A 12,243-nucleotide genomic window follows, 5' to 3' on the forward strand; every position below is an offset into this window, starting at 1 on the left:
GAGTTTTTGTGATGAGTGCAGATGGGCTAGGCAGGAAGAGGAATTTTTGAATATTTTGTTTTACTTCCTTTGAAGATGTTTTGAGAACGAGGTGTCAATCACACTGGTAATCAGAAAATTAGCAGGGCTGGCCTTTTTGTTTAATTTATTGGGCATGCCGGATCTCATGAAGGAATTTGTGAAAAGTAAAAACTGAAAGGTTTCCAGAAGGGAAGGAGGGTGGTGGATAAAAGGAGGCTGGTGTTGCTGAATTTGTTGAGGTGGTCTTGGGGCGTTTAGAGGGGATCTGTAGATCAAGGTTTGAGGTGCTGCTGCGTATTGGCTATTTTATTTCATTACTTTAGAATTGGGGAAGACCTGTGAATGTATATAGAATATATACTAGCCTTAGGTAAAGTGAGAATTAACTCAAACTATATTATGCTGTTTCAAAATGACTAACTCAGCTATTTGTGTTCTTTACTTTCTCTTCCCGGAGGCGTTGTGGCCTTGCACTGGGTCAAGTGAAACCAGCTGATAAGGAGACCACAGAAGCTGTGCAAGTGGAACCAGCAGATAAGGGGACCATAGAAACCGTAACCTCCCCAAGAAAAGTAATGAGAACAAATATGCAACAGCAGCAAAACAAGTAAAAAAATAACTTGTTGTCTTCAGGCAAACTAAAGAAAAGACCAGCCAAGAATTGGATGACCGGTGATGCAAGGAACTAAAGAATAGAAAATAGACTCTTTGGTTAAAGTTTTCTAAGACTCCTTTAGACAGAGGAAGGGACAGTCCCAACCTCTATTGCCATATCTGTTGTGAGTTTCCCACGCGTGAATAAAACCTTGATTCTTTTACTATACCTCAGAAGTTGTCGTGAATAATTGTCAACTTACCATTGACAGACCTGATTAAAAAAATTGGGTGATTTGAGTCACATCGTTTTCCATTATACATTGACCCAAAGGTTGGTTGGGTAGGGATTATGGGGGGGCTTGTGGGGGGGGGGTTATGGAAAGGGTACTGATGGTATATACACTGTTCTATTTCGGTCCATGTCTGGTCTGGATCATGGGGCACTCGTACAGTATGTGTGTCACGGGGCACAACAAGCGGATGGTCGGCACTTGGACATTCTGGGGGTCTATAGAAGTGAACAGGTGGATTGGAGTGCCTTGAATGCCATAGAATTTGGTACTACTAAAGAAACAAAGATTTGTGCAATGGGATATACAGCGGGCTGTCATGGTTCTACATGAAGGGGGGGGGGGGGTGTAAGGAAAGAGGAAAGTGTAAGAATTGATTTGTGACATCAAGTAGGGTTTCATCAGGCTGAGGACAGCTTTACCTCAATTGGTGGTGGTATGGTCTGATGTAGTGGCTGGGGCGCATTGAATGGGGGCTTAATCCTTGGCAAGTTTAGACAAGGCCCGGATTAAGCCTAATAAGGATATAGGGAGAATTGTGGCAAGGAATGGGGGGAATGTGGTTAGGCGTAGAAATTTGGAAATGGAGAGTAGGTTGTATTTAGGGAGGGATGGGGTTCATTTGACAGATGTGGGTATGGATCTCTGGTGTTTAGGGATTCAGGACGGGGTGCAAAGAGCTTTGAAGGTGTGAAGGAGCGCACAAACATGAGGTGTCCCCCTTGTGGCACATTGGCAGTGAGGTCCTCAAAGGAAGTTGGTTGGGGTAGTGTTTTAATGGGGGTGGGAGATTTCCAAAGAGGTGCGTGTTAAGGATCAGGGTTATAGTGGTCATGTTGTGGGACTGTGCTTTGTGGTGATATCATTTCTGAGCTTGGCATGATGCAGCTGGGAGCATACATATCTTGGTGGTGCAGATCCCAAAAGGGGGTTAATAGAAAGGGGGAACTTTGAGGATCGGTAACCAGATGATAATGTTTGGGAAAAATGTCTCCATTTAACCAACATTTGGTGTGGTGTATTTTTGTTGGGGTAGAGAGGGGAACTGACTGCGGTTCCCTGTTTGTACTGACTGTCAGGTGTTCAGTCTACAAGGGTTCATTACAATGTGCATATCCTCTGAATTTACTTTTTACTAGCAATAAGGCCTATGCACTCTCCACCTTTTTTTTACCATTTTAGGGATTCTTCTGCATTTAATGGCTTACTTCTTCAGTCTACTGAATGGCCTGCAATGATACAAATCCCACATATGTGCCTACCACAGCAGGCACTATACAGTATATATAATATACCGATTATACAAAATGACAAGACAAAGCCACATTATTCATTATAAGTGCATATTTACTAATATTTCTATACAACTTTACAAAGATAAAACCCAGCTCTATCCCCGCAACTGAATATAACATGGAGTCCTCCAAATGTATAAGTTGAGAATCGAGTATAAAAAATTATCAAATCTTTAAGTATACATGGTGAGAATATTATTATATATATTGTACTGAGTAAAAAGACCCCTGACCAGGACAGAACATCATAAAATATTTACAAAAAGTGACAATCAATGGGCATTTACCAAAATGGGTTCTAGATTGAACATACACTCATCTGTCTTTTATACCTATCAGGAGAATATCTATAAGTAGATCCCAATAATTAGAAAAACAATAGTAATTAGTATTAAACAAAATATTGGGTGAAAGTAAAACAATGAAGATTTTAAGGAGATTAGGAGGAGTTGTATGGTGTTCATCATTCCTTGAGCAAGAAATGAATTCTAGCTTTGTGGTCCTTGTTAATGTTTTTTTCGGTCAGCCATTACCCATGACTTCAAGGTTCTGCTATTCTCAGGAAGAAAGACAACACAATAAGAATGGTTGAAGACCAATAGGAAACGGAAAGAAAGTGAAAATAAACCATCACCATAGTCTGATATAGTAAAGGATGATCAGTAATTGGGAACCATCCCTGAAATCACTACTGGTTGTGTACCATAACACCTCCTCCATCCACCTCTATCCAAAGTTTTATTATCTAACTAGATCTACCTAGTATCACAGGTAACCCATAGCACCCCAGGTCCTCTCTGGCTGAGGCTTCTACCTTAGGCAGGTTCTAGGGTAGAAAAAAAAAGACCCACCCAGCCTTTCCCTTTGTTCTTGGTAGGGAACAGTTTCTATAAAACCTGCAACCACTGGTTTCTTTACTAACACTGGGTTCTTTTTCCAATCCCCTGCCTATCCAGCCTTCTAAAAGGATCAAAAACCAAAAAATAGGAAAAGTATGCCACCTATCCTGAACCCATGCTTGCATTCCTGTAGAGCAGGTAATGAAGTTGAGCAAGGTATTTGGGTGAGGGGTCAAGCAAAAAGCATGGTATAGGTTAGGTCAGTCCAGGCAGTAGGCAGGAGAGGCCATACAGGACAAGGCTGGTAATGTATACAGTCAATAAAAACACTACTGCCTGTGTGCCTCAACAAAGAGGCTCAATGCTCCAAAATGGGAAGCATTCCCATTGACCGATGCATGTCACGGATGGGAACACTTCACCTTATGTACCTCTCAACTCAACTGTTGTAGGCTGCATCAGCATAGCTCAGAAGAGATATGAAGATAAAAAGATATGAAAATGTCTCTGGAATGTAAGGAAGGGCATGGGTGGGTATGTGTTAGGACTGAAAAGAATTGATACTTTAGGTTGCATAATCTGAACTAAAACACAAGGACATTCATCTTTTTCTCCCTCCATGACTGTGTGGTCCATTTTGCTGTGTGCTTCGGGTCATTGTCATCTTGGAACGTGAACCTTCTCATTGTCAACGAGAGCAGGTTTTCCTCCAAAATGTAACAGTATTTTGCCCCGTTAATTTAATTATTATTTAAATCGTGACCAGTGCAAAGAAACACCCCACAACAGGATGCTACTACCTCCATTCTTTGCTGTAGGTATGGCGGTCTTTGGAGAGTAAGCTATATGGACTTTATGCCAGATGTACCCTCTGCTGCCATATAGTTTGATTTTGGCCTCCACTATCCATAACCTTTTTTACTTGACCTTAGATTATTGACAACGTCTTTGACAAAGCTTAATCAAATCTTTATGTGACCTGCAACTCGGCCATACTTGTGATATTGTTGTCACATGAAGCCAATGACCACTCCTTGCCAGAAATCCCTGACCGGAGGGGCACAAAGTGCTCATTGCCTAAGGACCCTATAGCAACCTCTGGTTGAGAAAAACAATAAAAAAATGTTTTTTCATTGCAGCTGTTCATTTCTTCCCTTCTCAATCTTAATCATATTCCTTTATTTCAAAGTGTTACATTTTTTTTACTAGAAATAACCAATTGAAACCTCAATGACTTGAACAAAAAGCTTGATCTACATTTTCTTGAACCTATTTCTATCTAAAGCACTCATACCGATGGGTGTCCACCAGTAAGTATCAGAAGATCTGGAGATAAAGGACGCTACATTTCATGTAAATCCTTTATCATATTCCAAGCCACCCTATAGGTCCTACACATAAGCTTGTTTAAACCCCTAAAGTTAAGCAGTCATGAGTTTGTTTTAAATGTTAGCAGCAGGCTCTCAGCTTTTATGCAAAAGTAATTTGGGAGTGAGAGAAAAATATGGGGGGGTTCTATATATAGCATATAAAATTTACTGCTTTGTTTGATTGTTTTTAGAGAGCAGCACCTGCAACAGAAACGGCAACAGCAACAGCGGGATGACCCTTAAAGCCGAGCACAGAATGGCCTTGAAGGCTGATTGAGACTTTTGCAGTTAGAACCAGTTTGAATAAGAATCCACTTTGAACTTTTATGCTTATATGGACTGCCGAGTATACGTTATTAGACATTCAGCTTAATGACTACTAGATAACGGCCTAAGCCCCCCTATACAGGAGTGATTCTGTGTGTCTATAAAGATTGATGGATTTTCTGATTTTAGTTAGAATCTCTTTGCTTTTACTGCTAAGCATTTGATTTTCTCTGTTCTACCGGTCTCATCTCTGATGGTCCGTATGGAGACCCCCTAAAAGAACCGGACAGGATCTTGTAAAGCCTGGTATTGAAGTTTAATTTCCTCCCCTCCTTTATGGTTTTCAAGCTCCCCTGGCAGCCAAGACCAATGTCAAAATCATTTCAGTATAGCTGATGGGGAACAGGAAGTAAAGGTCACGTACCCAATCCCTCCTCCGAGCAGTGAGCCTAGGAGCGTTGTATTCCATGGTGCTTCTAGGATTACAGTTATACAAATTTTGGTTTGATAAGCCATTATGGTAACTACCATCATTTATTCTGCAGGCCCTTACTTTAACCCCCCTAGCAGTATTTCGGAGTGACTCCGGGTTTGATTTTACCTGGTAATCTGAGTCACACTTGGAGTCGCTTAAAACTTAAAAAAAAACACTTACCTTGCTCAGTCAGCATCCCCCGGGGTCCTGTCAGTCCCCACACATATTTCGGTGAGTTATGCCTAAGGATTATAGCCTACAATGTAAAATAAATTCCATGCAAAAAAAAAATGTAACGCTTTTTGCATGGAAAATACAGACAGAATTAGAACGCTAGGGGGGTAATAAACATATATAATATGTGGAGGGTTTTCAGTAAACCTTAGACAAAAAAATAAAATGTTAATTAGGCACATACAAAGTTGAAAAAAAAAATACTTAGGCGGTAAAATTGTAAAAGCCCATGCTTAGGGAAAATGCTTTGGATGGAACTTCTGTATGAAGGGTTTACACTGTTCCTTCCTCACAACTGCTACTCTAATTTCTTGTTCCTTTGCTACAAAAACATGGTACCTGTATGATAAACATAGCATGTGAAGGCTGTACCTCTGTAGGATGGAAGCATGGGCCATAATACAATTTCTCTGGCAGGGTCTGCACCCACTGAACTTTGTGTAGTGCACATGGAAGCCCCAATGGAATGAGATGACCTGGGTCCCATGCATGGTACTCATGTTCTTGTAGTAATACAGTCCATATGTGTCTTTTGAAGGGTTATATGCAAAAAAACATGGGGGGAGGGAGGAGGAGAAGTGAAATACCCGACAGAAGGACAGGTTCTAAAGCTGGTGGTCCCAACATGGACCTCTGACCTCTCCTCGTTGAGTAGCATCCATTACAACAGAAGTTAATGCTTTGTGCCTGATTTATTCAAACTCTACAAGACTTGAGCCTGGGTGATCCAGCAAACCTGAAATAGATGTAGTTTACAAATGAAACCAAATTATAGGAAATCATTTTATGAAATCCATTTCATAAATGCTAGCCATTTTAGAGCTTTAATGAATTAGGGACCATGCATTAACTTTTGTTGTCTAAGAAAGGCATCCATATTATTTATGAATTGGGGCGTTTATTATTTATATAATTTTTTAATCGCTTCTCTTTCAGCCGACAGGTGGTCAGTGTGAGTTTGGTTTTGCAAGTTTTTAGAATTGTTTCAATCTCCTGTGCTCGGAATGTACCTGTACCTGAACAGCAGGGTTTCCCTTTACACACACAGGTGAATGACTCTAAGGTGGGGTGTAACCATCTATTTCTCTCCAAAATGTATAGGTCCAAAAAAGGTATAAAAACTATAACCAGTTCTTTCAGAATATATACCGGGAATATAATGCTATATATTTTACCGATTAAACAGCACAGACCACCCAACCAGCGTTCAGTCAGAATACCATAGAAGATACAAACAGAAAGTGATGATCATTGGCAATTTATTAAAATAGGTTCTGAATTTAACACATAATCATCTATGTCATTTATATCTACCAGGAGTAAAACTATAACTAAATTACAGTAATTAGATTTAATAAAGATAAAGCCATTTGTATTAGAATTCAGTAAATAATGGAAAAAGTAAAAGATATGGCTGATGAAATCAACAAAGAAAAGATTGTACAGGAGATATGGCGTTTCATAGAAGGTGGTTGGTATCCAACATTCCTCGTGCTAGCCCAGCTTTTCCGGTTGATGTGTTTTCGGTCAGCCATCATTCATCAACTTCAGGTTCTGCTATTCTGAGGAAGAAAGAATTTAATAAGAACAGGTGAAAAGAAAATGGAAAAAAAGTGATAAAACAATCATGGTGATCAGATATAGAAAATGTTGTTTCCCAGGTTCTAATACTTTGCTTCACAACCGGGGTTCCTCCAAAGGTTGCTGGGGGTTCCTTGAGCAATGAGCAGTTTGTTCCGCTCAGGTCAGTTTAAGTGACACCAATGATCTCTTTGGTTATCGGTAAGGGTGACATTTTCCCAATGGCCAACAATATAAGAGACATTCTTCCCACTGACCACCACACTGATAAATTGTAAGCTGTTGATATAGTAAATACAGTAGGGTTTCCCCAAAGGCCTGAAAGTTTTTTCAAGGGATTCCTCCTTGAGCAAAAGGTCAAGAATCAATGGTCTGATGGTATCCTAGTGCAAAGTACCAATTCTGCCATTATTTGGTGCCTACAGTAACGCTACATTTCATACAACACTGTGAGAAAACCGTAGTATTGGCACCAAAACATTTAGGGTATGGCTCAGACTCACAGGTTAGGGATTTCGCTAAAGGATAGATTCAGATTTTGTGTGTGAAGGTAAGGATTAAATTACAAATAAGGCCGAGAATATTGAAGGAAAACTTGATTCAACTTCATCAAAATAACATGAAAATTCAAGTTGGATCATCATGCCTTGATGTGTATGGCTACAGGTTTCTTGCATGGGATGGTTAGTTGGGTGTAGAAATGGATTCCACTGGTTAGAAAAAAATAAAAATCCTATTATCCTGAAATGAAAGTTAAATATGACCAGTAATAATGATTTATAGTCACCAGCTGACTGCTGATTTTCCTGGAGAGTTTGTTGGCACCCCTTGGGGTATAAGATGATCACAAAACGAGGGGTAAAGCTGAATCTGTGCAAGAATCCTTTTCTGCTGACTTTCTAGGAAAGCACTATCTTTCTTTTAGAGAAAGCAGGATTCAAATATTACTAACACGTTTCACTCATTCATTCTTAAATCTGCCGTAACAACGATTCATTGATTTAATGTCTTTTTCTGTATGTTATTACAATATTGGATTTGATCTATTAGCTTGTTTGTAATCCAGTTTTCTGTACTGTGATCCATTCAAGTATATGTAAATCATGCTAATGAAATTCTCTTATTTGCTCCCTTTCAGTCTTTTTAACGGAAATCATTTTGAATCATGTTTGATAAATGTAAAAATATAATAAATACAAGCAATAGATACAAATCTTGAAAACATACCCAATAATCAAAGTTATGTAATCACAGACAATAAATTGTTTGCTCGTCTTATCAAATACATAACACAGGAAAACTTGTGGGCAGCAAATGACTATGAATATATTCCATGTGATCGCCCATTCATGCTATTTCATTATTGAACACTAATGAGTTATATTTTATTCATGTGAACCCTACAGGAAATTCAGAGGCTGATACAATCATTGATTTCAATATTTAACACTATATTCAGAAGCTGCTTGGAAAAGCAACAAGACACTTCCAACATCCGCAGAAAGTACCCATTACTAGTCATACTTTGTATTCCTTATTTACTTGCTATCTTTTCATTTTTGTACCAATTCATTATTATTATTATTATTTTTGGTATGAAACCCAGCCATTAGCCTGAACCCCCCTTCCTCATATATTTATGGTATATACAATTCTAACATAGCTGTACAATGATTAGGATTGTAGGTTTTTACCGTGAGATCTCTGAGTTTCTCCTTAACCTTCTGAAATCATTCTTCATTTTCAGGATAATACTCTTAGCTTCTTTTTTCTTCAGCTGTTTATTCACTTCAAGCAAAGGTGAATCATCTATACGACAGGCCGTCAGATTCTTCAAAAGTTGTTCTTTCTTGATCTCCAGGCCACAATGATTTGGAAGATGAAATGCAAAAATGAGATGATTCCAAACACTCCACAATCTATAATTTTCTTCTTTGATATGCGAACAATATCCCTCATCAATGTAGAAATCACATGGTATGGGGCATTCTCTCCTGGCTTTACCTTTTTCAGAAACCTTCACTGTCAAAACACTGGAGGTGGACTCGGGTCTCCAGTACAAAATTCCTCTTTTCCTGTAGACAAAAAGATTGGATGTAGGGTTACCCCATACTGTGGGCACCATTGGGAGGTTCTTAAACTTTTTACTCTCGTCAGGACTGTGCACTAATATATAATGAGCAATCTCCTGTTTGTACATATCAGTACCCAGAATCCTCAGCTGTGGTTCTTCACCTCTACAGTGCTGAGCCTGGTACAAATCCAGAAGAGAAAACAATGGGAAGGAGAACTTGAAGTTGCCATAACGTGAAGCAGATGCATCAAAAGCTGGAGAATTGGCAAATTGTTCTTTAATATTTTCTTCAAAATACTCGGCGGTCCATGATGGTAGCACTTTCTTTACATTATCATACGACATTTCACGTGCGGCCTCGATGTCTTCTGAAGCTATGTCTGCACTCCAGAATGAGAGGTCACTAAATCCAGGTCTGGAGGTTTTTTTGAATATCCTAAAGCCCTCCTGGTTGTAGATTCTCTCCATGCTTGCCTGGTCAGTAACATGCTGTAGATATGAGACTGGAAACTCTTGTTGAATGAGTTGAAAATCATGGGGTTCCATTTTTTCAATGGTTTCTAGCATTTTCATCCCACTGGCATTAACTTGTGATTCATTTCTATCCAGGATGTCATAAATATCGGCTACAGATAAAAGTTTTCCTTTCACATAATGGCCCTGACATCCTCTTGAGCTGGTGAAGCTCTGAAGCTCCACGTTCCTCAGGTTCCCTGAAGCCCATGACTCTGCCATAGTTGATGTTTCTTCTGGTGTGATTCTCTTCTCTCTCCAGTCTGAATTGTAGTTACGTGTCGTTTAACAGGTATAAAAGATATAGTAACCACACCTACACCTACATCAGGATACAGAAACACAAGTGAAAGTAAGAATAAAAATACTTTATCATATGAGTGATGTGGAATGTGGGTGTAACCTGCCTAACAATTCTATTTTTCTGTTATCTCTTATAATGTACAAACTTGTTTGTATTTCACACCTGTAAATTTCAAATGGAAACTAAAAAATCCTGAAGATTTTATTTTTAGATACACTAAACAAGGCCAATAGTACACTCCATGTAGAGTCGTTATTCAGCAGAAGAATATAACAGTTATGGGATACCAGCCTCAACTTTGGTATATGGTAGGCATCACCAAAGGGACTGGTACAAATCCATACAACCCAAGGAAAAATATCCAGGCACTCACCTGGATCACTTTGATTCCACTCCACAAGCTCCCCAGAGGACCCAGCAGAAGATGAGAGCTCCAAAGGTCACAGCTTCTAAGATGGCGGATGAGCCTATGGAGTACATGGAGACATTATCCAGGTATGGCAATTCTCTTTGTACATAAATGCACCGCACTAGATTACAAGAAACGGCACTTGAGGCGTCTCTCCACCTCCAACCCAGCTTGATGCTGAATAATAAGGAAACACTGACCCAACACTTGCAACCAATGGCAAAACATGGGGAACAGATGCATGAAATGCAGCAATGCATAAGTGATCTGGAGGTTCATTTATTAAAGTCCCACAACCAAAAGCAACAGATGGGGGTGCAGTACAATTTATTATTTGAAAAAGTCATTGATTTGGAAAATTGCTTGCGCCAAGAAAATATCTGAATCATTGGGTTACCAGAATCTTTTAAAGCCTCTGATTTGCATAAATTCTGCTCACTCATGTTGTCAAAAACTTTGGGGTCTAAAGCACCTATGACGGTGGAGAGGGTTTACAGAATGGGACCACTCCAACATAATAAATCATCACCAGGACCAATAATCCCCCAGTAGTTGGATTTTACTGACAAAATGCAACTTCTCAAACCATACCGGTCACAAGTCCAGTTTACAGTGGATGATAATAAAGTGCTGCTATTCGCAGATTATTCTGCTAAAACCACAAAACTGCGCCAAGTGTTCCAACCAATCTATAAGCAGCTCATTTCCAAAGGTGTGAAAATTGCGCTCATGTATCCAGTAGTACTGAAAATCTTCCTACCTGAGGCACAAATGTTTAAAGATCCTCCAAGCTGCTTCTTTTGTTAAAACAATGAAAGACAAAGTTCTCTCTAACAGAGATTTGGGAAGGTTTCCCCTCTCCAGGTCCATTCAAACATCTCCCTGTTCATCACCTAAATCATGAATCAAAGGTTAATGCGTCTTCACATTCGTGTGTGTTACCATGTCCTGTGCCTGCCAGTACCTGCTAGATCCATATTGATTGAGGACATTACGAATTCATTTTGGATAGTTAATTTTTTGAAATGGCCACAAAGTGGTGGCTGAAGACCGCAATAGACCTTACTGCATTAATATTGTTTTTGGGTTTTTACCTTTGCACTATTTTTGTAAAGACACAAGGTGAAAAATCGCATTCTTACTCATGATTATACCAGCTTTGGAAGTGCTCCACAATGGGAAAAGGAAGTCCATTGCTTGTTCTAATACATGGAACTCTTGTTTTTTTTCTAGTATATTATTTTTTTCTTTCCCAGGTTTTTTGAAAATTTACTTTGCAGCTCTCAATTTATAATTCTTTTCTTACGAATATTTTACTGGATGGTAGCTATTCCCAATCCACAGGGTTGCTCAGCGGGGTCAGCCTGGGGAAATATACTTATGGGCCACTAACTCTACGGACAACATACTCCGCTCTCTTACCTCCTTAGATGAAAACAGTGACCTGGAATGTTAAAGGCCTTCCCCCACCAAATAAACAAACCAAAGTGTTACGGTATCTAAAAAAGTTACAAGCTGATATTGCTGTCTTGCAAGGGACAAATTTATCTTCTTCATTTCACTATCTAATATGCAAACAGTGGGTGGGAGAGGTCTGGTTATCAAGCAGGAGTATTAATACTATTCAGCAAAAAGTTACAATACACAGTTCTAAGTAAGTCATGTGATCCTTGGAGGGGAGATGGGTAGCAGTTACAGTACAATTTTTGGCTAATTCTCTAACAGTATTGGCTTTTATATGGCCCCAACCAAGATAATGGAGCGTTCTATGAAACTATCACCAAGCATTTCCATAATGTGTCCTGTGTCCCAATATTGGCTGCCGGAGACTTCAACACTAGTGAGGATAAGACACAACCACAAAGGCACAGTGCTACTGTCTCCAATGACTGGTCCTTCTGCTCCTTTCTTTCATCCACCAATATGGTAGGCTCCACCAATGCAAAAGCACCAGGTTCTATAATAATAATAATA

The 12,243-nt window shown here is 39.4% G+C and overlaps 1 protein-coding gene across 2 annotated transcripts; it reads right to left on the minus strand.

Moving 5' to 3' along the window:
* Positions 1 to 6,630: 6,630 nt before the first annotated feature.
* On the minus strand, positions 6,631 to 9,862 carry LOC140327849 (uncharacterized). Of its 2 annotated transcripts, none has more exons than XM_072407159.1 (2): positions 8,664 to 9,862; positions 6,631 to 6,945 (listed from the first exon to the last, which is right to left on the minus strand). In XM_072407159.1, the coding sequence occupies exons 1-2, from the start codon at positions 9,776 to 9,778 to the stop codon at positions 6,936 to 6,938; spliced, it is 1,125 nt and encodes a 374-aa protein (XP_072263260.1). In that variant the 5' UTR covers positions 9,779 to 9,862; the 3' UTR covers positions 6,631 to 6,935. The 2 variants fall into 2 exon arrangements, with proteins under 2 accessions (XP_072263260.1, XP_072263258.1); XM_072407157.1 differs by having other exon boundaries at positions 6,631 to 6,950.
* Positions 9,863 to 12,243: the final 2,381 nt, after the last annotated feature.

The sequence above is a fragment of the Pyxicephalus adspersus genome, chromosome 3 (assembly GCF_032062135.1).
Source record: "Pyxicephalus adspersus chromosome 3, UCB_Pads_2.0, whole genome shotgun sequence".
Lineage (NCBI taxonomy): Eukaryota > Metazoa > Chordata > Amphibia > Anura > Pyxicephalidae > Pyxicephalus > Pyxicephalus adspersus.

Excerpts from the sequence above, each read along its gene's own strand:
- LOC140327849 (XM_072407157.1), bottom strand. The coding sequence starts at position 9,778 with ATGGCAGAGTCATGGGCTTCAGGGAACCTGAGGAACGTGGAGCTTCAG. Across the intron at positions 6,951-8,663 it reads AGAAACTCAGAGATCTCACG|AATAGCAGAACCTGAAGTTG; the intron begins GTAAAAACCTAC and ends TTTCTTCCTCAG.